The sequence below is a fragment of the Oculina patagonica genome, chromosome 1 (assembly GCF_052425735.1).
Source record: "Oculina patagonica isolate OP01 chromosome 1, crgOcupat, whole genome shotgun sequence".
NCBI classification, from domain to species: Eukaryota; Metazoa; Cnidaria; class Anthozoa; order Scleractinia; family Oculinidae; genus Oculina; species Oculina patagonica.
The window spans coordinates 19815985-19842522 of NC_135758.1; the positions used below are offsets into that span (position 1 = coordinate 19815985).

The window sequence follows — 26538 nt, forward strand, 5'->3', positions numbered from 1 at the left end:
AATATTTACATTTATCACCTAAGTGTGAACTTTTCTCAATATACAATTGTAATCAGGATAATCCTGAACAACTGAAGTATTAGAACTTTTGTACATAATGTACCTGGAACATTTTCAATAAAGACTAGATGTTTTTAGTGATAATTAGAACATTGCATATGACACAGAAAAGACCTAAACGATCTAGATTGTATGCACTAAGAGTCGAGTTTGATTTAATTCCCGCTAGTACACATTAAACAGGAGGAAGATTTAAAATGATCGGAAATGAAAACGAAAGTGTACTACAATACTGGTCAATACTTCAACTGTCATAAAAGCCTGATGAAAAAATATATTCACTTGCATCAGACTTCACTTGAAACAGCCTCATTTTTAAGGCTGAATTATCTTTGTATGTGGCAAACTTGAGAACGAGATCTCGTGCAAAAAAATCCTTTGTACTATTGATTAGTTCAGCGCAGTGCGGCGGTGGAATCTTGATTTATCGAACTCAAGAGGAAACGAAAATTGATTCGAGTAAGCGTGCGTTAAATTGAAGCGTTTAAATACGTAACGTAAATCCAAGGAAACCAACCACTGGTTTGAGTTTTACCGAGGTTCAATACAACGTGGGTTAAATCGGGATTCTATTGCTATTATATTCTTTCATGAAGCTCGAGGGCCGACGCCATATTTGCTTACCAACCCACTAGAGCTTAGTCCTTTCGCGGTCAGAACAATGTTTTGGTCAGTGAGTGAGCCAATCAGATTACAGGAAATCATATATCCAGTTCTGGTTACGCGCCGCACTGGTTATGTGATCAAAATTTTGTAAAAGCCAGTGGGCTTACTGTGAATTGCTTTTAAAAGTATTAAACAGAAGAAGACAGTTTTTTTTAGGTAGAAACTTATTTCCTCGAAAGTGGCCCGAAAAAAGCATTTCTATGCTTCACTTGAACAAAAGTGGAATGAGAGATAAGTTACAGGAGAGAGAGGGGGAGGGGGGGAGGGGGGGTGGATGGCGCGCGTCTCGTTCCCTAGTTTCTCTCGCTTCTTTTATCGCTTCTCGCTCGATAGGCTTAGGGAAGTATTTGTTATGTTTTTTTACTGCTTCTTCCCAACTCATTTGGAGATATTAACTGCAACGCTACTCTGTAAAATCCGGAATAAAATAAAGGTTACGCATGTGTTTGTACAGAACTTCTTTAAACTTATACGGATATCGAAGATCTAACAGCCCCCATATCATATCATATGACGTTTAAGAGATACTTCAACATCTAGTTTCTTTTCGTTACCTTTATTTCAATTTTGTTATCTTAACTTCGATGTCTTTAAATGAGGCACTTTTCACATTATATTTTATATTTTGAAATTAAAATGAAAAGAATGGGTGTAACAATAACCATTCCTCCTAGAAAGAAAATGAATGGAAATTAAGGACTTGATTATGTAAAGAAAATGTTGTTTCTGAACGTCGACAATGACAGGAGTGCGAAAAGCAATGAAGAGTATTTTAATCTACGCTAACCAAAGAAAATAAATAACTTTACTAAATAAATATTATAATTTAGCGGTCTTAAATATTAACTTAGTAGAAAGTATTACTAAAAACACTCGAAACGACGATATGTGGTGTGTTGTCTGTATAAGTATTTAGTTGCCATGTAAACCATCTATGATGGCAACATGCGCTATGGATATATAGTCCGTCACACTTTAAACTCTTCTTTGTTAAAAGTTCTTATTACAAAAGTCGGATAGTTTTCTGTAAATATTTACTTATTTTTGTTTCGCTCGTGCTGCACGAGTGAAATACACACCAATACATACTAATTATCTTGACTTTTCCCAAGGACTAATTTCTCTTAATATAACTTTGTTATGATTTCTAAAAAACGACCTTACTATGTGGGCCGGAAAACGGTCTTGATAAGATCGTGATTTTCTCAACGAGAATTACAGAAACTATATAAAACGCGGTAATGAGAACCATTATGCTGATCGCCTTGGGACATCGTTTCGTTAAAATTCATCACTACAAGGTTTTTTTACTTTCGCATAGATGGGAAGATGCGCTTTTTCTTATCTAAGAAGTGAGGGGGGAGGTGAGGGGAGAAGGAGTTGATTGCTGGGGCAGGAATTGAGGGCTGTAAGAAGGAACTAAATTAATGGAGAGCCACCACATTTTCGCAAGTTTTTTAGGCACAAAATGCCCCCAGCTCAGCCCTCATCTCACCCAACCCCTACTAAAAAAGAACTAAAATGTACTCTCATACAAAAACTACACTCATACTAAAACGTACACTCTCTAACTCCGCTGCCTCCACTGCAAAATAAATACTTGCTGATTGTAGACTAGACATCAAGTCGAGAGTGTGATGTTAAAGTTACTCCTTGCGTTAGAAGAAGTTTATACATTATGTCATTCCTTTTACTAGCTGTCATTTAATTGTTACTGATCAGCAAAACGACATTTTATTGCCTAATAAATGACATTTCTCTCTTTAGGCCTCGCCAACAAGTAAACCTCTTTTCTATTTTAAATAGAAAATGGGATATTTTCGTAAGTTTTGTCTTCCATCCACCAACATAAAGTATGAACAGTAATCGTAAAATTTAAAAAAAAAATCATTCAAAAAAAATTAAAAGTGGAGAGTTTTTAAACGGAGATTTGTCGTCTTATACTAACAGCACACACGAAGGTTTACAACTGAGCGACGTATTTTTAAACAGCATCGAATCTTATCTTCAAATCGCATTGAAAGACAGTACGTGTAGCTACGTGTTGGCGGAAAACGTTACAAACAAATGACAATGCGTAAGTCGGCAACCAAGTATTTTGAGATTTTCCTTTCGTCGCACGTTGTTATCTCAACACCTCCTTTTGCGACACTGACTTATAAATAACAACCGGTTTTCAGCTTTCTGCTTCTGCTTTTGGTTGAATCAGAACCACCAGCGAAGAAATAATGATGGTTATAATAAAGAGAACGAAGAAAAAGTTATCAATAACATTTACAGCAACATGCCACTCCAGTTTCCTTTTATCTTCTGCCAAAGCTCGATCGATAAACATTGAGACTTTGTCCATCCCCGCGACTTTGAGTTCCTTCTCTCCCACGTTAGCAGTGTTCTTATTAACATCTTCACGTGATGTTATGTCTGTGACAGTTATTTTATCCTCTTCGGGCATGACTTGGTTCTCTTTCACGTAACAATCGCTCGGTTTAATTTCTTTATTTTTGAGTTGTTTCTTTTTCAGCCTCTTCACAGAACCGCTGCTCAAAATGGGCCCCAGTACCTCAAATAGGACATACCTAAACCACCCAGTCAGTTCGATTTTCGGATGATGGTGTTCAATGTTGAGACTTATGCAGGTGCACAGGAGACCCAGGGAAATCTCTATCATGACCACAGAGAAGTAGGTGCTGATGAGAGGGGTCACCTCTGATGTCGACGGTATAGCTTCAATCACTACAATCATAAACACCGTCATTCCCAACAGAATGGTGATCATAAGAGAAATCCTCTCGCCCGTTTCCGGCGGAAATAAGAAAGCCGTGGCCGTGAGAAGCGCCAGGACAACGCAAGGGACAATCAAATTGTTGATGTAGAACAAGGTTCGCCGTTTAATTTTTATTTCGAACGTGAGATCTGGGTATGGTTCGGGACAGCACCCATAGTGCACCACGTTTTTCTTTGCATCGGCTGACAACAGGTCCCATTCTCCATTGTGCGTGAACGCGCTCAAGTCCGCTCCTGCCTGGTCCCCGTAGAAAGCCAAGTCCAATTTCAACCCATGGAAAGTCCACGAGCCGAACTTGAGGTAGCAGGTCTGCATGTCCCAAGGGAAATACTTGACGTTGATTTTGCACGAGCTCTTGATTAGATTGGGTGAAAGCCACGTGACCGTGCCGTCACTGCTGATGATGACCTTGGTGTCAAACAGATACTGTTCACCATGATCGCCTTCTTCATTGACGCTTTAAACAGAAATACAAAACGCTATGAGTGAACACATTGTAGTGGTTTTTGTAAAGAAGGCGCAATCTAAACTAAAAACCGATATTATGTTTGGTCACCATTCAATTGAATAATGTGCTGTATCAATTGAGGAGAAGGAGAAAGGGAGTGAGTTAGGGGACAGGGAGAGAGAGGAGAGGTTGCGAGGGAAGGAGGTACGAAGTGGAATAAAAATAGGGAGATAGGAAGGAAAGAAGGGAGGCAGACAGGTAGGGAGAGGGCAGGGGGGAGGGAGGGAAGGAGGGAGGGAGGGGGCAAGCGGGCAAGGGAGGGATGAATAATCTTCTAAATAGAATGCGCACTGTTTTAGTAAGTAGGACCAAGACTTTAGAAACAGGCTTTTTTTGGTTTTTTGGATTTCCGGCCTTAAAAAATTTTATTTTTTTCTTTTTTTTTTTTCTCTTTTGCCAATTTTAATTTTTTTTTTTTTTTTCCTATCCCCCTCTCCCCCCCTTTCATCTGGAAGCGGGATGAATTTTGTTTAGTTTCAAATATTAAATTTCTGAAGTACAACACATTAAAGTGGCATGGCTATGGAATATAACTTACTTGTTGTGCAGAACAATATCTGGTTTCCACACCAAGTTGGGACTTATGTTGATAGAGCTGAGACCACTGTACTTTGAAGGTTCCCAGATTAGCCACGGGTCATGCCATTGCTGTAGACAAAACAAAGAAACTAGCATTTTGAAATAACTACACAAAACGCAACAACAGTAAACCACTTACATGCACCTTCAGCCATAGTAATCACGTGCTAAGTATAAATGTTAATGAGTGTTAAGTTAAGCGCGGAAACAGGCTACGTTTACACGGGACCGGTCGGTCCGGAACCGTTCCGGACCGGACTGGACCGGATCGGCTTCTGTTTACACGGGACAGTTCTGGAACCGTTCCAAAACTGGACCTGCTATTTTGCAGGTCTAGTTTTGGTTCCGTTCCGGTCCCAGAACGGTCCCATGTAAACAGAAGGTCTATCCGGGGACCGGATCCGTTCCGGACCGGTCCCGTGTAAACATAGCCACAGTCGCCTGACCGGTGCTAAGCGCGGGAAAATTCACGTGATCGGGTGCTAAGTGCGGAGAAAATTCACGTATGTAAACCCGTGCTAAGCGTGAGAAAAGCTCGGAACATGAAAACCTATGTAGCTGGTCAGTGTCAAGTACAGAAAAGCGTGCAACTGACTGGCGCTAAACGCGGGAAAATTTATTAAACCAGTGCAAAGCATGGAAAACCTCATGTAACTGAGGGTGTAGAGATATTGACTTACCTGTCTTATCCAAACGTTGCTTGTTAAAACTTGATTCTTTTCGTCCTGCGACAAAGAAATAAAAAGAAGAAGCTTTGAGGAGATAACCCTTTAGTGCAGATACATTCGACTAGAAATCAAAATAATGCAACTAGTAGTTCTCAAAATCAAAACTACCACAAAAACCGAAGCATCTAGATACGTTTTAAAACAACAAAACCAGAGCTACAATTCAAGACAAAACCTGTTGAGACAAACCAAGTTTGCGCACTTTAATTACCTACTTTACAGAATTCAAGCGTCTTAACTACCCTGAAAAATATATCCCCCCACTCCCTAAGGAATGCTAGCGAACTATATAACGAGGAGAGCGAACATTTTAGTGAGGAAGTTGGATTGATAAAATAAACTCATAAAAAACAAAACATTTTAAACATGAAACTGACGATTTCGAACGAATTTTTGAAATTTTGCAAATGCCTTGTTTTAATGTAGCATTCGACATGTTCGAATTTTTGTTCTAATGAAACTCCTTCACCATAAATAAAGCGAAAAAAAATTTATTTTTTACAGTTTTGAGCAAAACCTCCTTTATTTCTTATTTTCCTTGTTTTTAATGTTTATTGCTTTCTTTTTCACAAATAGGGCGGTTTTCCAATTATTTTCGAAAGTAATTTAGTCTTTGCGGTGGTAATATCTCTGCCGTGGGAAGGCTCGTGAAACGCCCTCAATTAATTAAGGCGAAGATGTTCTTATTTTCTTATCCTCGGTTAATAAATTTTTAAAAACATAACTTTCATTTATATTGCCAACAAAATACAGGAATCTCCTCCTGGGCGGGCGTTGCTTTAGGCTCGATGCGAAAATTGTTTAGTTAGACCAAAAAGCATCAAATTTAAATACAGGTGTCCTTTAAGACATTTTGGCCTTGTTTCGCTGTACAAGTCTCGCAGTATTTTTTATCAGGAACCGATATGAGTTTTTGTTTTTATCCAACGATTTTTTTTGCCTAAATCTTATATCTTTGAGCTGTTTTTGGCGCTTTTTGACGGTCCAAAGGAATAAGGGCAATAAGAGGACCACTGAAAGCCTATAGCTGTTTACATGAGTACATGCAAAACTCTCTCCTAGAGGACAAATACTGTGAGCTGACAAACACTCGTTTCGCGCGTTATTTTCGCGAAGTTATATTATAAAAGCTAACATTTGGTCTAAAATTTGATTTCCAACATTGGAAGTATACAATTAATACAACTGCAAAACAAATATAAAATAGATAACAATATTTCCCTTTATTCAACATACATACATTTCAATATTGGAAGTAAACAATCAATACAACTGCAAAAAACTATATTAGATAACAACATTTTTCCTTTATTCAGCAAACAGCGCGATAGCCGCTATAAGAAGATAAACGCAGCAGTTGGTAGCCAAATAATTGAACAGTGGAGCCATCGTTTCCGTCAAAATGAGCCAGCACGAAGACAGATGGCTGAGAAATTTCCTTCAGTGAGATTTGATAAAGATAACTTGAATAGATTGAATTTATTGACAGAATTGAAAAACAGACTACACGATAATTTTAAAAACAAAAATATACAAAAATGCAGAAAGAAAAACTATATAATCGAAAAACGGGACACAAGACTTTACCTTGATTACAAAAAGACTTATTTGCTTATGAATAAATGATAAACGAAAAAAAAAAAAAATACAATACGAAGAATCCGCCAAAGAAACACAACAACGGAGATGGGGGATAAAGTTTGACTCGAAATAATTAAAATACGGATTAAAAATAGTTTGCGAGGTTTTGTACAGCACAATACTTTATTAGCTCATCCTTAAAAAGAAGGTTTTTCTGAACCAATTTACATGAAGTGAAAACAAAATGATTTAAACAATTTACAATGCTAATATCAAAGGATATTTGATGTTTTTAAACATCAAATATCCTTTGATATTACTTAAAAGTAGCCAATCAGCGCGCGCCAAAAACTCTTTCCTTTCTTTTATTATATACTAAATATTTATAATAATTTTTTCAATATTTAAAACAAAAAAAAACACTACATCTATAAAAATTAAATTTTTTTTTTTTCCCCCCCTCCTAAAAATTACGTGTCTTAGAGCTTTCGGTCTCAGAGGAAAGTGAATTGTAACTTTTAACTCCATTGTAAGCTGTATACCTTGAACAAAACCGCGCAGACTATTTTTAATGATCTGAGGTACGTCGGAAGAAGAAAGAAGGAAAAATAGTAATTGTATCACTTGGTTTATACATACCAAACTGTGAAGATTGCTGTAAGCTATTCCAAACTTTACCAAAACGGGTTTTGACAGGTTCAAAACCGGTCTTCCTTCCGAGTCATAATCTTTAAACAGAGCCTTTATCAGACTTTGTTCAATTTTTGTCCGGTTTAATTGAGCATAACAACCTACAAGAGAAAAATACAAACAAAATTAAAACAAACATCGAGCTACTTCATCTACAAAAGAAAACTCTAAAATGGTTCATTGCTAATTCCTCGCTTTATAAATTAAATTACAGTTTACATTGATGGAAGGTCTCTCGTGAAACAGGGTAATTGTATTTTATTCTGTTTGTTTTTGTTTGTAATAATGATATCACTGTAACGTCACGAAAGCGATATATTAGTGTATTGTGGTGTATATGATGCCATTCTAGATGCAAATGTACGGAACGTGGTTGAGTTTATTGAAAAATTATTCAGTTAAAAATCAAAATATAAAACGTCCCCGAGATGACATAAGGAAAAGGTTGATTAGTTTCGTCGGCTTAAAAAAGGCTTAAGAAACTCATCATTAATGTTTTCATACATCGAAATCACTGCAAAGATCCGAAGGCATTAGTGGATTCTCTCAGACTTCGACATCATTCAAGAACAAAGGAATGGTCACCCCTTTGACAAGAAAAACGTACACGATCAGGGGAATTGGTGTAAAGGTTACCAAAATTCACAACAGGACCACCAGACGAAAAATCTAGAAGGATTAGAGTCTATTTTGAGCCACTGAAAAAATAATCCTGTTCCCTTTAATCCTCAAAGGAAACGTTACCGGTCTCGACTAAGGACGCGTGCTTTTTTGGGACCTTAAAATTTGTTCTAAAGCAGCACCTTATTTTCTGATACAATCCCATCTTTGATTGCATGGTTTCAACAGCATCATACTTTTTTTCGAGTCTTTTCGTAAGTCTTTAAAAACCCTTTTGCATGCTAATTTTGTCGCTGCATGGGATCTCTCTATACTCTTCTTATCACCACACGTGTAGCTATTGTCGAAAGGAACCTTTTTTGGAAACCTCTAGAGTAAGAGGGATCTGAAAAGCGGTGTTATTTCGAAACTTTACTGACACCATTTAGACTGCCGTCGAGTTTCGAGTCTGGCCCGCTATGCTCTTGGCAGCGGGTCATAATTTATTTCTAATCTGAAAATGAGGTTTCCTTCTCAGTTCGCTTCAGAGTTTTACATTCAAACACTAAGCACTGATCCTTTTGTTCCATGTCGAGACTAACTGCTTCAGCCCAATTTCGGTTTTAATATCTCAACGGGCGAATGAGAAAATTATCTTTGGGTGACACCTTTCCTTCTTCAACCAAATCAGACTTTTTTCCAACATGATGTGAAAACGAAAACGACATCCAAATGCAGAAGCTCTAAAATAGTCAATCCGTTATACTTTAAATCATACTTCCACTCAAGCATAAACAGGCAAATTTAGTTCAACCACTGAAAAGACTTTTTTTGTTTTAAGTTGTGACTTAACAAGTGGTTGCTGACGCAAATTTATACTCGAAAACATACACCGCAAGTGGAGAAAGCAAGAAGGTTGTGGTTGTGGACAAAAAAATTCACACTGCATACGTGAACTGCATGACAATTGAAAAAAAAACCGGGCAATTTGCTGCGAATCCACATGTTTGTTAATTAGAAATCTAGTTCCCTCGGCGAAGTCCACCATGGAGAGGTCTTCGTAAATATCACCCATTGTTTTTCCCTTGACTATCGTGAGCACCTGACTTGTAAAAAGAATGAACATTTTCTTCACTCTTCGCAATTGCGCCTTAATTTTAAGCTAACTATGTTTTACTGACGTTTTGATTGAATGGATTCAAAATTAAAAAATACCCAACTAAAAACTACGCGTAAACGAAAATTTTTTAACTCTCTTTCCATCACCTTCTTTAATAAGAAATTCCAACAAAAAAGCCGACCCCAATAGATTGATCGAAAATCAAAGCATTTTAAAATTTCTAATGCGCCTATAACAATTTGCATGTTAAATACTAGCACAAAACTAATTTCACCGGGTTTTGATTAAATTCGCAGAAGGAGTTTGAAAACAACTTAGTGCTAAATACTTCGGAAGATTTTAGTTTCTTAGCGACCTTTTAAGTGCGTCACATCAGATCGGGAAAAGCTTCGGTTGAATTGCACCCTCAAAGTAGGGCCGCAAGGCAAATTAATGTACGATTAAAATTGTGCAAACATTGAGTAAATAAACGGGAAAATGATGAAAATTAAGGCTGACACATTTTTAGTTATTGGTTGGAGGCTGTAACAGATCGATGAAAGATGCACGCAAAAGAGAAAGCGCCCGAAAGAGCGCTCTTGCCTCAAGGGCCATACCGCAGCAATCAGAGCAATTAAAGAAATCCCATTAATAACATAGGACAACAGACCAGAGGCAATATATGTAATTAACGGATTCTTTTAATAGTTACACCCCCGTGCAACCCGCTCTTGAAAGCAGTGTAAGAAAGATTCAGTTACTGTTCAGGCGAAGCGAAAAGGTTATTCAAACATTGCTATATGACTACCTTAAAAATGAGATTGTTCGCAAGTTGCACAATAAACGTTAGATTTTTGACGTGACAATAGTCAAGTATGGTACTGTTTTAATGATTTTACATTGAAAAGGACAACAACGTTTAAACTGTATAATAAACACTATACGCAAACCAAAATAGTTTGGTTGTTAGTTGTCGATTCTAGTTGCGAACTCGTAGCCACAAGAATTCATTTTTGTGGTAAATAATAACTTTTGTCTTTGCATTTCCACTTTCATGCACCCTCTTATACACTTTCAATACGAGATCGAGTTTGGCACCTTTGCTGTCCCAAAGGAACGATTTTAAGTTACAAAACTGTAATGTTTTGAGTTCGCGAAAACGTAGGTCGAAAGTTTTATAACATCAAAGCGCCTAACAACAGCTATGAGATCGCGGAAAAATGAACGCGGCTAAGGAGAACGGAGGCCGTTGACCGACAAGAGATGAGCGTCATAGCACTTGTATATCGCTATCTATTTGGCAGAAACTGTTTTTGTGGCTTTCGAGCAGCAAATTTACGCTCGTACGAAACGCTTTTCCAATTTCGGTAAGGGTACCGAGTCAACGACAGAACTACAAATTACATTTGAGACCAGTTACCTGTTTAAGACAAATCTCATTACAAACGTTATCTTAAATATATGGCAAATAAAGCACTTCAATTTTGAGTGTATGATTTAGCGAATAAACTGCACTCTCGCTTGACAGCTATAAACGACCATGAGTTTTGTGCATCTCATAAACCGAGTTAGTCGGCGTGCTAAAGATTCGATCAAACCGCAAATTTGAGAAAAGCAAGGGGTATATATATATATACAACTGGTTATCAGCCATCCGGCACAGCATGTTAACGAGGATGTACATTTTAGATCTTATGCGTTGCACTGTATCACACAAGTTCATTTAACTTTTTTACTTACACTGGAAATCCATCGCTGCTAATGTCAAGGCGAGCAGAAGACCCGACAGATAACACCATCTTGCGTTCAAACGGCGGGTTAGCATCGTCTTATCTGGCCGTTTTTCTTTGAGCTCCAGCTGATTTTTAGACCTGCGTTTAAGAAGCAAACGCTTATAAAGTTAGTCCATGTGTTCACCATGCAGTTACTTTCAAAAGTTTGCCGCAAGAAAGCCGACAAAGTAAGCTTCTTTTTTTCTTACCTTGTTTTTTGGTGTTCTCTGCGAAAGCGCCAGAAGCAAAACTATCCAAAGATTATACTTCCCTGATAAAATAAGCTGGATAACCAATGGTCAACAGAAGATTGGTTTTTGATCGATTCGAGATATATACCAAGGTCGCTCTTTAATTAACATGCGTAGTCTGTATTGTAAGTAAACTGTCTGTCTTCACACCTGAGTTGTCGCATATTTTAAACGTTATGTTCTCACAAATTCGCTTATTTACCTCTCTAGATGTAGCAACAACGTTAAATATGTCAGAGTTACCCGGGGGCTTTCGCACACTTATCCCATCGCCTACTCGAGATGTAAATTTCCCTGAAAAAACTTCATATCCTTATTAACATGTGAAAGGGTCGCCTAGGGATACGTATAATTAAAACTACATATAATGACGAGATTCGGCGTCCAAGTGGGCTACAGTACAACAAATATACTAATTTTAGAAAGCCGACCAACTATTTCCAACCAATTCGAATACAGCATAGATATTTTTCTGCAATAAATCATAACCATAACAAAATCGTGTTTACAACTGTTGCAGCCTCTATGAATCTCATTTCAGTGAAATCAATTGTTTTATTTCTTGCATTTGCGTAAGTAATTGGAATTTCGAGATAAGAGCCCGCAAATTGAGCTTATTGTGGCGAGGTTCATATTTATCAAAATAAACTGAAACCGGAAGAGCAAACCAAGTTTTATCACCTGCAAACTGGGTGATGAAGTTTATGGAATTATTATATATTTTTTTTAAGTGGAAACTCAAACAAGGGTCACGCAATTTGAAAATAGAGTATAAGAGAGTTTTTCCTCTCGAAGATGGGAAGCAAATGATTGCATTCCGAAGAGGACACTTCAGTGTTACATATATGCATGTATGTAATGTGTGTTTATGTTTGTGCGTATAAGAGAGATACCACCCGCTGGTTTCAAGGGAAGGCCAATATAAAATTATTTCACGCCCAACTAGAAAAAGGATAAATAAGTTGATTAAAGGAACGTTACATGTCTTTTTAAAACAATATGATGATTTTGTTCAGTTTTCCTGCTGCTTACTTATTGCAGAAGGAGAAAATTACATTTACAAATCTAATATCGGAATAATTCGCAATAACAATATATTTCACAAGTCAGTGGTTAAACAAATAAATAAAATTACATTGAAACCACGGCCAAAGAAGAAAGTAGTGCATAAAATTGCGAAAAACAAGTTGCTTTTACAGTGCAAGTTCTTTGCAGTTTTCTAATTGGAATTCAACTCTAATCTTAGTGGCGGTGTGCAAAGCATTCCCGGATTACGTGTAAAGTTGCACGTTCTAATTAGTAGACAATCGTCAATTTAATAACACTTTGTTCAACTTGAATGCAGTTCCTTTGATGCACCACGATCCGACTGATATTGGATCATTGATCCTGATCCGGATCTTCTCAAATGAACGCACCCATAGTATGACAAAGTATTTTCATAGAACTTATTTAATAGGATACCTACTGTACTCAAAAGAATTCCTCCCAGAATAATTACATGTAAGATACAAGAGAGCGTTCAAGTTTCAAAATAAATTTATTTACAATTTTTTCTTGAAACAGCGGAAAATAATTCAGCTTCGCCTACACAAGGCACTTATAATCGGTGGCTCGTAATCAGAAAGAAAGGCGATCTCCTTTGTTAGCTGAGAATTTAACTCTGAAATGAAATAAAGAGAAACACGAGGAAATTACAACTTCCCAAAATGAAAAGTATGTTATTCTGTCATATACAGTAGCAGGAGCAAACGAGCACCTTGTAGTAACTCCTTGGGTAAATTTAACTTCAACATTTAGACAGCATTGGACATAATAATAAATCGGTAAGAACAGATTTCTACAGCAGACTGAAAATTTAACACAGACTACCGAGAAAAAAAGAACTCTACATCACTTAATCTGTAATGGGTGAAATTCGTTGTCGTTAATTATAAGCTTAATTCCACGGTAAAAATCGTTAGCAATCAAAAAAATAATAAGTACGATCCATGCGAATTACATGTATTACCTTTTGTTAACACTCCTCTTTTCTTGTAAAACTGAAGGCACGAATCAAGTTCTTCTTTAGAGTAACGGGGGACCTCGATGTTTGTGGAAGGCTGCACCGCCGATAAACCTCTCTGTCGAACAAATTTATGGAATACTATCATCTTCTTTTATAAAGATTCGAGAAGCTAAAGTACCTGTGTGTCGGTTTTTAGCCAAATTTAGACACAAGAAAATGGCCAATTGAGTGAAATAAAAAATAAACATTAAAACAACGAAGTAACATTTCAGTAGTACAGCATTTACAAGAAAAGGTTTGGATGGACAAAAATTGAAGAAGATTAAAACAGAGTGGGTTTTTGAAAAAATGTTAGGCTAAACAGTTTTCAACGATAATCTCGTTAGTTTGTAACTTTTAATTATAACCCCTGGGAGACATATTTGTTTGTAATGAAGCTACGGTTTTGTCATTGAGATGCATAAAAGTAATGTCTTCGCTTACATTGAATTTCATAGCTGCAAGTATTTGGCAAAACTTAATGAAATAGTCAAACCTCAGCCGTGACACAGTCCCTTTGCCTGCTTAATTTAGAAGAACAGTAAGGACGGTGGAACCTACAACTGTCAGGATTTCAGGTCCCGACCGCGTGTCAATCCATACACGTGGCTTTTACTGAAAACTCTCTACAACGGCCACAGCCCCTGCTATATTTATAAAAAGTCAGTTAATCCTGCCTCTGGGTGGCCATTGCTGAGATGTTCAACTCTACTCGATAAATGGCAGGAACAGGCGCTCTCTCTAAGTAGTGTAGCAGCTCTCGTAAGCTTGTTATTCTCCTGGTTCTCTAGTGTAGCAGTTGCTATTGTTTTTTAGGGCTAGGGGTATTGTTGCTTTTGTTTGTTCTACTGTTCACTCAAAGGGTAGTGAGCCTTCGTGTGAAATTTTGCAAGACTGCCTCTCTATCTACACCATCACGTGAGGGTCGCCCACTACCTCTCGGAACGAGTTATTTCTTTGTTTCTTAAAAAAATATATAACAGGTGACAACAATGACCCTAGCCCTAATTAAAATTATGTATTTTTTGTGGGGGAATAAAAATAGGGGTCCGGGGGGGGGTTTTTTCACGTGACCGTGACCGTACTATGGACTAGTTTACAGGAACCAAGGTATTTTCTACTCACCTCTCCTAGCAGAGCTGATACTTCATAAGATTCGATGTAGCTTCTCAACATTCCTGTGCGTGATAACGCAAACACCATTGCTCCGTTTTTCTACAAAAAAAAGTAAAGTACTGTAAATGAACTTCCGATAAACCTATCCCCCTCCCCCCGCACCCCCATGGAATAATAAATAAATGTGAACTGAAAAAGAGAAAACCCTCCCATAACAACCTCTACTGTACAGCTTTCCCCTTATATTTGATGTTTGATGTTCTACGATGGAAAAAGACTTTTGTAAACAAAAAGACACACATAACTTCCTATCTGAGTATAATGGTACTTGACACCAAAGTAAAATTGAATATTAATAAAACAATAAACTGAACAACAACAAACATTTTATGTTACTTACCAAACCATCCTCCGGATGTAACAGTTCTGTAAAGTGGTGTACTAAACTCAATCTCTTGGGTCTTATCTGAAATTTCAAAAAACGTTTATTTCTTCATTTTCGCTATCTTGACGGATCCTTCAATTGTAAGCAGTCGGCGGAGGGGGAACTATCGACTTGGGGCAGGTCGAACTTCGACTTCAACTCCAAGAATTTGTTATCGAATACATGGTTCTTGTTTTCTCACCAGAAAGCAATCGATATATAGAACACAATTATTTTTAAATCTTGAACCCAAAGCACAAAGCGGTTAAACGCGAAAACCACTCCCAGCTTTTAATGCCTTGAATCTCGCCGGAATGAGTTTGAAGGGCAATGTGCAAGAAGGTAGCTCTGAGCTATCTTGAGTTTCCAAGAAGAAAGTCGCTAGAAAATTATATTATTCTCATGGAAATATATGACAGTTGAATGGATTTTTTATAAGCACTGTAATATCCGATGTGTTAACCTATCCAACAAAGTGGCGGCAAACTTGTTGTGATTTTGAAAACCAGGACAATGTCTATCGCTACTGAAATTAGGTACCATTGTTTGATTCAGGTCCCACAAGAGGAAAAGATTCTGGTAAATTTAGTGACTGTCTAAGTACAGTACCCCTAATTGGATACTTCTTAGTTCAACGAAATATCATACGTGTTATCAAGAAAAAAAAATATAATTTTTCTTCCTTACCCATTTTTGTTTAGCATCCTTGAATGTGGTTTTCAAGAAAAATCCATTAAACTCGTTGACAGCATACAAGACTCGCAAACTGTAAGAGAACAAATAATGTATACAGGCTTGCTGTGTAAAGCTTTCTTGTTGTGTATTAAGAAAGTGCCCACAAAAGATTTTCAGTAAGAAGGTGATCGGCGGGGAAAAAAACTGCAATCTTTTGCGGATGCCGCAACTTATGGCGGGAAATACAGGAAGACGGTCCCACTGAAATAGTGAAGGGGGATTTGAAGCTTTGATCTCGCAGTCAATTGTCCCTCTTCAAACTGTGCCACGGAACTTCACTTTGCACAGCTAAACTCAGTCTTGAAGGGGTTATGGCTACTAATTGCGGTCGTTGTCAATTAAGGCCCGATCAAACGGTCATGATAGTTGATGATAGTTGATGATAGTCACAACTATCACGCGCGTTTGAACACCAACAATCATGCACTATCATCAACTATCAGACTGTTTAAGTAGTAGTAGGAGATCAACAACAACAACAAATGTACTCTAATGTACTCTTGCACTTACATGAAAACATTGATACAGAGATGAAATTAAACAAAGTAAGAGTACTGGCTGCCTGATCGGGGGCCTAGTTCGGCGTATGAGCACGAGATGGAGTACGAGAACGACTTTTTAATTCGTAGTGCCTGTGCAATCGATTTTGAGATTTCACACAAATCTCGTACCGATAGTCTTCTATGCAGCGACAGGGAGGAACGAGGACGGCTCTGGGAAAGTAACTGGATTTAAGTTCGAAAGTCGTACTCAGTCGTATTCAATCTCGTATTCGTTCAGCCCTGGCAAAACGGTAACGCAAGTGGACGCAAGCAGTGGCAAGTTCAACTTGCGGACGGACTTGCGTTGGGTGGCCAAATGGACAGGCAAGTTTAGTCGCATGTTCACGCAAGTTTGCAAAAAGTCATTTAAAATGCTACGAGGTACAATTCAGTATTTGAAGTAAACTGCAAAAAATGCGTTGACTTGCGATGGGTGGCCAAACGGTGAAAAAAATGCGTTAACTTGGGTGCAAATTTGATCTCGACCAAAGTGAACGCAAGTCAACGCAAGTGCACGCAAGTGCTGGCCAAACGGAGACGCAAGTAAACGCACGTTTTCAACTTGCGTCCACTTGCGTCTCCGTTTAGCCAGGCAGGTCGCTAACGTTGTCTTTGTAGTATAAACTTGAGAAATTTAAATGGAAAATGTGAAGAAGCTAACGATGGCAATATCGAAATGGATAAATCATATAAAGTGCGAGACTCATGATGGCAATCAAAATTGGAAATGTTTGCTAATCTTATGTTGCAGCCAGCCCGCCTAGCTGAGAAATATAAGCTTTAAGCTTTGCAAGCTAATAAAAAATAGCACCACTTCAAAGTTCTCAGTACTCAAAGGCTCATTTATTTAAGTGGTCACAAGCTAGAAAATTAGTCCACGGATTTAAAAGGTTTATAAACATTATGACACCAACCTGGGATTATTTTTAATTTCCTTGAGTAACACACCCACGGCATCTGTGGCATAGTTAGCTCTTCTAAGACCCTAAAAAATAAATACATTATTAAAGCCAGTAAGACCAGTAATTTTTTGGATCCCCTGCTTGTAGATAAAATTACTATACAAAATACTGCTTTTACAGAGGAACGTTTCTAAAGGACAAATGGTTATCTCACATACTTTTTTAGTCAGACAAAAGGTTTAATGAGCAGTACAAGAGGTCTGCACGTGCGTTTTAAATTTTTTAACATTTCTTAGCCGCCCTCTGCAAAACAATGTCAAATTGCCAAATTCTGCACATTTTGGAGAACGTGAGCTATGACAGCAAATTTTTCATATTTCTGATTGAAATTGAACGCTGCCTTTACATATTCATTTGAGGTACAATTTTGACAGAAATAAACAAACTTGAACGATCTAGATCACAACGAGATTCGTAAGCAAAATAACTACAAAAATTCGTTTATTTAATGCCTTTGTCCTCGGTATTAGTGGCAATAGTGGTTGCATAAGCCCCAGGGGGGGGGGTACCCGCTAATGTCTCTGACCAGGATTTTCGAATTGAGGCAATGCTCATAAAACCAAAAAATCCCTAAGTCTTCCGTAATTACTCCGGCCAATCACAAAGCCCTGGACCACAGACAATCCAGTAAACCAATCAAAATCCCTCGAAGCAAATTACATGTAGCTGGCACGAAGCGTGGAATAACGTGGGCGAGCGAGTCACGACTGGTTTTGGTTTTAGTTCATGATACCATGGCTGAGACGCCAAGTGGCGTTCGAGATTTTTAAAGCCAAATCACTGAGCTTTCTAATGCAAGTCAACCAAAAGAAAACTGCAATTTACTTTCGACAGTCAAGTGAAAACCGGCCCCCCCCCTCTAAAATAATAATGATTCGTATTTGCTTTGGTTTTTCTTTACTACGCTTAGTGATTGGTTTAAAAAACTTGTGCCGCTTTGATTTTCTCAACCAATCAGAAGTAAAACCAAAACCAATCGTGACTAGCTCCCGCGCTTCGTGACAGCTACATGTATTTGCTATGAGTTTTGATTGGTTCACTGGACTCTCAATTAAAATGGGCTATATCACCAAGTTCTCGTTCTTCAACCAATGTTTTCCCGTGCTTTGCACTGGCTGCATATTTTTACCTCGACTTTTCATTGGCTGCTGCATTTTTTTTGTTTGGAAACAAGTAATATTTACTAAACAATCTCCATGAATGTGTTCAGTACTCGCTAGCAGACTGAACGAACATGACAGCAAGTAAGGTAATAATATTGATTGTTACCATATCTATAACTTTTCCTAATGGCTCTCCTTGTTTCGTTCCGTCTCGCTTACCAAAGAGGTATTGCTTACTTGTCTTGACCTGGATGATATAGCCAAAAAATAAAAAGAAAGTTAAAACAAAGTACAAAGAGTTGTTTTAGTACTCTATAGTAAGCACTGGCCATGAACTACCAATAGACGGATTGAAACTGGTGACCAATTACTGTTGACAAAGTTAACACAAGTCTTACAGCCAATGTCTGTAAACTTCAGGATGTAAATAGCCCTCTTCATTTTTTTTTGCCTCGGCGTGAGGAGATTGTATATAACTACGTTTATATTCCCTCACAAGTCGTAGCACCCTCAAACCTTGCAGAACGAAGCGTTCTCTGGTTTCTTCTCTTTTTTTTTTTTTTTTCTTTTTTTTTTTTTATAATAACTTTTTTTTTTTTTTATTTTTTTTTTATTTTTTTTTTTTTTTTTTTTTTTTTTTTTTTTTTTTTTTTTTTTTTTTTTTTTTTTTCATACCAGTTTTTTAAATATTATATATAAATATAACATCATGGCTTAACTAACCAATCATTTGCGCGGGTGCAGCCTCATAACATCATCGACTGAAAACAACTTTTGACTTGCCAAAATGTCAGTCACCAACACCAGCCGTTATTTTGTGCCCTGGAACTACTCTTACCCGGACGATTCTTCTATATTCAAACATTTTACCACGTAACTTACCTCAGTAAGAAACTTGCTATTAATTGATCGGCACATTTGAAGCCACGCAGATGCCTGCTCTGGTTGGTCAAATCTGTCTGCATGTTGTGCTGATACTTGTAGTTCAGATTTTCCATGCACCCAGCTGAACACTGCAATTAAAATCATACTTACGATGTAGCTCAACATTGTTAAATTATTATCTAATCTATTCTTTCCAATTTTGGAATACAAGAACTGATTATAAAAAAAAAACCTTACCACTTGGTACAGGTAGAATAAACCATCCAGAAGAATAACAATAGTGAAGAATGTGAGCAAGTGAAAGAGATTTACCACGTCCATCATCACCATCTGATTACATTTCATGTTAAGGAATGAACCTCAAACAAGTCAAGCAGCTGGGAATTAATCCCTTTGCCTTAAATAACACAATCAGCAGGCTAAGTGGTCGACAATGGCAGCACTTTCAATAACATGAAATGGCTGAAGGCTGGTTTTCATTAATGACAGCATCAGAGTTGTAAACAGAAGTACAGAGCATTCTTCGTTTTTGGTGAAAATCAAACCAAAGAAGTAGTAAAGAGTTTCTGATTCCGCTTATGACTCTGTCATTTTTGACCTAGTAAAAACTAGAATGGCGGAGTCACAAGCAGAAAGGAAGCATTGTCATTCGGTCATTCTTCGGTAATTGTGAAGAACAGCTCCCGCTAACCGACCAGTTGTTGGTCAACTGTCGGCCGACAGGTTACCAACAGACTACCGACAGGCCACTGACAGCCCACCGACAGGTTACTGACAGTTTCCCAAAACAGAAATTTTACTGTAAAACTGAGCAGTAAACACAGAAGTAAACCCGATGCAGAAAGCGATTAACACAGATAAGACTTATAAACATTGTATTTCATTGTACAACGGTACTTACTACAAAACGACCGACAGACGACCGACAAACGACCAACAGTCGACCGACAGTCGGTTAGCGGGAGCTGTTCTTCACAATTACCCATTCTTCTGTTTCTGCTTGTAACTCCTACAATCTAGTATTCACTGGATCATAATCAACAGAGTGATCAGTGGAATCAAGAAAATCACTCACTCCCATGCTAACTTTCTTGCTCGCTCATTCCCTTGCTCACTCACTCAATCATTCCCTTAAGGAATCCTCTATGTACATGTATATGTCCACACATACACCATAAGGTCATAATAACATCTAAAGGTAAAAAAAAATGGATTTAAAGGATACAGAAAATAAATTTAGGGGGTGGAGTTGCATCTTGTGATAACCCTTTGAGATGTTGTAGGACCTCTAATGCAGGCCTTCTGATCATTAAACTTGTGCTTCCTGTCATTTGACACTAGAAGAAAAAACAACAGAATTTCATTGTTCAAAGCTGTAAAGCATGATTAACCTAATTCAGGGATAGTGTGATTTTTATTTCAGTTTTAATTAGTAACTTTTCAGTGAGGATAGCATTAACGTTTTATGTTTGTGGGTTTCTTTGCCATATTTTCATCATGATTGTAATTTAAAGTTAGGTGATACTTAAAACATCCTCTCCAGTTGACATCTCATATACATGTCCTGTCGATTCAATTTGTCTAGAATATGAGGCACCTGAAATATTTCTCAATTTCTCAAAGGGCTTTATTGTTTAGGTAGCAACAAGTGAAAAGCTACTTAACTGTTAATTTACACAGTACAAATGTTTTTATCTGTGACATAACAGTAGTTACATGTACCTCTGATTGAAATCTCTTTGTAAAGAAATATGAGAGAACTTTGGTTGAAATTTCATCAGGGACTGTGTAAAACTGGCCAATATTAGACTCTGTGTGACTTGCCTGTCAAATAATACCAAAAAAAGTTCTAAATTAGAAATATAATATATAGAGAAGTTCATCTGCTTAAACAAAGCTACTTGTTTGAAGGAAACCTAAAAAAGAAAACAGTTTTCTCACGTGCAAAAAAAAACACACACACGCCAAGAAACAAGTCACTAACTGGAAGTAAACAAGGATGGCAGCCGCTATGGCATAGAAAGATAAAAATTTCTTCAAGATGTGACATCTATTATATGTATTTTTATCTCCTTTTTGATTGAACTGAACTACTGATCAAGGTATACCTGCCAACTCTCACACCTTAGGCGTGCGTCTCACGCCTGCCAGGTGTAATCTCGATCTCAAGCCAACTCACCCTTATGAACCAATTTCTCACAATTTCTCTCTTTGCGTTATGTAGGACCCAAACTATGGGGCAAACTTTCTACGGCTGACAGATCAGCCAAGACACTGCAGGCTTTTACAAACTGTATTCGCAAAAGGGATATAACTCGCGTAATGGACACCGGCTGTAAGGGCAGCATCCTATGCTGCACATAATGCCTCTCAAGTCAAGTCATTTTTCTTTTTTCTTTTTTTTAAACAATTAGTTAAAGATTTTAACATTTTTCTATATGATAGATTATAATAACATTTTTATATGACTTTTATATATTTTTATTGTATTTATAATATTAGTATTAGTGTAGTTTTTAGTTTTTTAGCAGTGTCCCCTTATTAGTATGGTGTTTTTCCCAGGCTATAAGGTTTTTTGACACTTAAATAAAGTTTCTTATCTTATCTTATCTTATCACGTCTAGTCGAAAAATGTGAGTTATTACAACCATACCCACACACACTTTCCAAAAATATGTAAACTCAAACCACATGAGAAACGAAAAACTCCATGTAAAATGAGTAAATGATGATACTTTAATCCTCTGAGTTTTGACAAGAAAAAATTGGGAATGAGGTCGTGTTTGGCAAAACACGTCCATGGACTGGGATCGGGATGTGTTCAAAACATCTTCGGAACACTACAACACATGGTCGTATTGTCTTCAGAAATGCTGGCACTTTCAGGATAAAAATCTCACGTCATTGACCCAGAAAAAGAGGTCAGGTGTATCAAGGTATTAACTCAACAAATAGTTTTATGGCAGACATACACAATATTTGCTTTCTAAGAGTATTACATACTTAATCTCCAAGCTGTTTGCCTGAGTGTATACTTACTGGATCTAGTTGTCCTAGATCGATAACTGGTCCCTCATTGATATCCTCAGCAGTCATGTTCACTTCATCATTTGTTTTCTCAATGACAGTAGAATTGCTCATGCATCTATATAACACCCTCTGTTGTAAAGAAAAAATCATTTATGAAAATACATAACAAATAATAATAATTTTTTATTATTATTACATGTAGTATTAAGTAGAAAACATGAAGACATTGTGGGCTAATGGTCTGTGTTCTGGGCTGTTTATTCAGAAAACAAAATTTGGTAGTGGCTATATTTTCTTTGTTGTGTGATTGGATAAACGACTCTTGTAGCAGCTCTATCCACCTGTAATCATTGGTTCTGTCACAGAGCACTTTACACTTGTAATGAAAACTGGCAAGAATCTTATATTTAATGAACTACAATCTTGGACAAAACTGTTGAAACACTTAGCAATTTTCCATTTTTTTAACCAACAGAGTTCATTTTTTTAACCCCCCCCCCCTTTTTTTTTTTTTTTTTTTTTTTTTTTTTTTTAAAAAAAAACGCCTGTCGCGCCACCCTCAAAAAAAAAAAATAATAAGGGGGGGGGGGGGAAAATATTTTTTTTTCTTCGTCTTTGTGTTTTTTGTAAAAAATGATTAATTTGATTTTTTTTTTTTTTTTATATAAATAGTATGTAACTTTTCCACAAACAAAATGGAATATGGCACAGGGGGTACCATTAGACACAGGAGCTGGGTACTAACAAATTGCAAACAACAAACTTGGTCACCAAATTTGGGATGAAGCAGATGACGCAGTGATATTTCAATTATTCAGATAAAAATAATTTCCCACTGACAAAAACAACCAGTTTTTCCAGTAAATACAAAGGGCTCATTGTATAGTGTGGAAAAGGAATAAAACATTCATAAGATAAGAAGATAGATAAGAACTTTATTTAACATGGCACTCCACTTAGCTAAAAGCTTCTTTACAGGAACCCACAAATAAGAAAACAAATGAAATAATAAAACAAAAGGAAAGGTAAAATAAAACTAACAATCTCAAAAGTTAAAAATCTAAAAAATCTAAGAATCTAATTATCTATATATTAGTGCATAACAATTTAAAACTTTAAAAATTACTATTTTAAAAGCTACATTACAACAATAACAATTGTCATTTTGCATATAAATCACAACTCCATAGCTGAATGTAATGTACTCTTACCATGAGGGGTTTACTTCTTGAGAAAAACTGTGCTTTACATCCATGCTGTACCACCAGACTTGTTGTATCTAAAACAAATAATTAACAAAATTGCAAAAAAGAGGTTACGTTCATGCACAGAGGACCACTGGTCAATACTGGACAAAATAAGCAGCTTTGTTTACAGATTCGTGTCAAGAACTTAATAAATAAAGGCAACCAAACTACACCAAGAATCCCTTAAGAGCTGTCATTGGGGTAATCCTGGAGGGGGCTCCTTATGTTTTTTGTTTGGTTGGTTTTTTTTTTTTTGGGTGAGGAACCCCAAAAACCCCCCCCCCCCCCCCCGGCGCTACTACTCAGGCTTTGGCCTGGGTAACTAGTATATTATTATAGTAAGGACAGGTGGACATGCAACATCCCACAAAGGGAATCTCAGGTCAGAGCAATATCTCTTTGGTTCCTGATAGGTTGAAATAACTATTTTCACAGTAAATCAATACTTAATTGTTCAACCATTTATCTCTTTGTGTTTGCTTTGTAGTATTAAAACTCAAGTGGTGGTTTCTTTCACTCCTTGCATTTGCTACAAGCTTACTGAACAGTACAAACAACTTGCTGTTTATTATTGATATTTTGTCAATAACTGATTTGGTGTTTTCACACTTTCGTACATACTAGTTATGCAACGCTTTCGAGTGGTATATTATGGATTTTCCCTTTCTTTTTTTTTTCTGGTATACACGCGCTTGGGCGGGTGTGTATAAAAAAAAAAAAAGTGAAAAGGGGGTAATTTTATAAAAGAAAAATTTTTTTTATTTTTTTTTAATAAAAAAAAAAATATTTTTTTTAAAAAAATACAAAAGGAGGGGAGGAGGGAGGGGGAAAAAACAAAATTTTTTTTTTTTTTTTAGGAGATCAGTATAAAACATTGACTCCCAAGCTGGACCACCTTTTAGAACCATCCTAACCCTGGGCCAACCCTAAAACCCTAAAACTTAGCCCTCAACTTGAATCCTACAAATATCCCTACCTCTATACTTTAATCAGCCCTAACCCTTATGGGGGTGGGGGGGGGGGTGGTTGTTTTCACTGACTCCACAGAGGTCTTTTTTTTATTTTTCGTACTGCTAGGAAATGAGGAGAGGTGAAAAGCACTGATGGAGTCTCTGCGTAAGAGAGGGGGGTGGGGGAGCAGAATGGGGTCCAAAAATGGGTCAGATTTGGGTACCCTGTAGGGACTCTAACCTAATATACCATATTCGCATTCTTGGTATTGCAGGGCTCAACTTTCAGGAAAAACCATGGGGCCAGGTGGCGCCTAAGTTTTCAGATTTGATTGCCAGCACAAGAACTTTAGTCGCCAGAGTAGCAGGGGGGGGGGGGGGGCAAAGCTGAACTTGCTTCTACTTTGCTACATTTTGCTTGGCTCCTAAACTTTAAGGGGAATATAAAAAAAATACAATTGAAGACCTGCGGGAAAGAACAGCCCCTGGAATTCCTGGCTAATTCGAACATTATCGAAACAGCTCCAAATTGCGCATGCAGGGTTGTTGACGTGTGTTTAACACAGTCCTGTCTTTCATTTCACTGGTCTTTGTTTCGTTTTTGAAAAATTACACATGCAAAAAGACAAGGTTTTTGCTGGCGTGGCGTCTTTTTTACTTTTCTTTTACAAACGATCAACAAAGGAAACCTTTTGTTTCTCAAAACAATGAAGTCAGCTAAATTTTTAGGGTTACAGTCCTAGCCCTAACGCAAAAGGTAACCCCAAGGCCTTAGGGTCGGGGTTAGAGTTTCAGATTAGGGTTACAGACTTAGCCCTAACGCAAAAGCCTAGCCCTAACGCAAAAAAAAAAAAGCTTAACCCTAACCCCAAGGGATTAGGGTTTCAAGTTAAGTTTAGGATCAGAGTCAGCCTCAACCTTTAGATCGCCCTTTTAATGCAGTAAGCTTTCACGCCAGTTTGCTTGCAGCTAGCTTTCACTGCAGTCTGCTTGCGGTTAGCTAATTTTTGTTGTTTCGGGCAAGACTATTTTAATCTGTTACCGTTAGCTGTAATTTGAGGTGAAAGTGAAATAAAGACTGATTGTTGATTGAATATGTTTGCTCGTGTTGTCACATTATACTAGTTTTGCTTTCAGTTAAGTGCCGCCGGCTTGCTCTCACTTCTATCTCCACTCCTCACATCATCACACATCTACAAAATCCCGCGAAAACAAGATAAACTTCTGAGGTTTTCGTTCACACGAATCGATAGATTGATTGATGAATATTTAATGAGGCACAGAAAACATTTTGCGAAGGGAACATGCCCTGCGAAACATCTAAAGAATTTTTTAAAGTCTAAAACCAGTTCGCTTCTCGGCAACTTTGTCGCTGCAGCACCCAAGGGGACACTGCAAAACTCACGCTGACATAGTTCCCGACAAGAGATCTGTCTTTTTAGACATTATTTACCACTTGGTTCACTCCGGTTAGCCTAGTACGCACTCCGGTTAGCCTACTATACACTCCGGTTAACCTGTTTACGGTTAGCTTTCAATAATGGTAAAGGTAAGACAATATATTCTCTTAGTCTGCATTCTGCATTCTGCATTCTGCAGTCTGCATTCTGCAAATGTCAGACACCGCCATTCCAAGGGAGTTCCAGTGCAATACCGAGAATACGAATATGGTCTATTGAGAGAGATAATAGAGTTTTCATGAGATGGAACCAAAATTCTCCGGCTCTACAACTGTTGTAGTTTCCAACAGGTCTGATCATAGAACCCATTTTCCTTTGGCCAGCTTTGGCTGAAACTCCCTTATGTTATCCTAATTTTCGTACTCTTTCATAGTTGATATCAAACTCTATCACACCACTAGTACTGCGTCGCACCTCACAACCTATAAAAAAATTTCGACATTCTGACGGGAGGAGAACCGAGCGGGAAAACCTTCAGGTCTCATTCCGTGAAATGTGTAGCCAGGGGGAACGTCGTAACTTTTCCTGCAGGGCCCTCTACCTCTAGGCACAAAACTACTATACGTACGCACACATTACCAATGCTTTTCTCATAAATGCAAAAAATAACAACAGTCGCCTAAAAAGAGGAGGAAACATACCTGAAAAGAAGATATTTCTTGACCTTAAAAGTTTCACGGCGGCCGCCATTTTGGAAAGAAGTCATTGGGTAGGGACT

The 26538-nt window shown here is 37.5% G+C and overlaps 2 protein-coding genes across 3 annotated transcripts; both read right to left on the bottom strand.

The window, feature by feature from the left end:
- Positions 1-1149: 1149 nt before the first annotated feature.
- LOC144660314 (neuronal acetylcholine receptor subunit alpha-9-like) lies at positions 1150-12687 on the bottom strand. Of its 2 annotated transcripts, XM_078520930.1 has the most exons (8): positions 11522-12687; positions 11278-11352; positions 11037-11167; positions 7547-7698; positions 5279-5323; positions 4558-4667; positions 2291-3968; positions 1150-2254 (listed from the first exon to the last, which is right to left on the bottom strand). In XM_078520930.1, exons 3-7 carry the CDS (start codon positions 11119-11121, stop codon positions 2903-2905), a joined length of 1458 nt encoding a protein of 485 aa, XP_078377056.1. In that variant the 5' UTR covers positions 11122-11167; positions 11278-11352; positions 11522-12687; the 3' UTR covers positions 1150-2254; positions 2291-2902. The 2 variants fall into 2 exon arrangements, with proteins under 2 accessions (XP_078377056.1, XP_078377047.1); XM_078520921.1 differs by having other exon boundaries at positions 11278-12687.
- Positions 12688-12840: 153 nt separating this feature from the next.
- LOC144660328 (small ribosomal subunit protein mS29-like) lies at positions 12841-26510 on the bottom strand. Its single transcript, XM_078520940.1, has 14 exons — positions 26462-26510; positions 23375-23442; positions 22173-22292; positions 20856-20957; positions 20359-20470; positions 19371-19463; positions 19131-19261; positions 18415-18495; positions 17098-17168; positions 15594-15672; positions 14883-14948; positions 14492-14581; positions 13331-13442; positions 12841-12982 (listed from the first exon to the last, which is right to left on the bottom strand). The coding sequence occupies exons 1-14, from the start codon at positions 26508-26510 to the stop codon at positions 12897-12899; spliced, it is 1260 nt and encodes a 419-aa protein (XP_078377066.1). The 3' UTR covers positions 12841-12896.
- Positions 26511-26538: the final 28 nt, after the last annotated feature.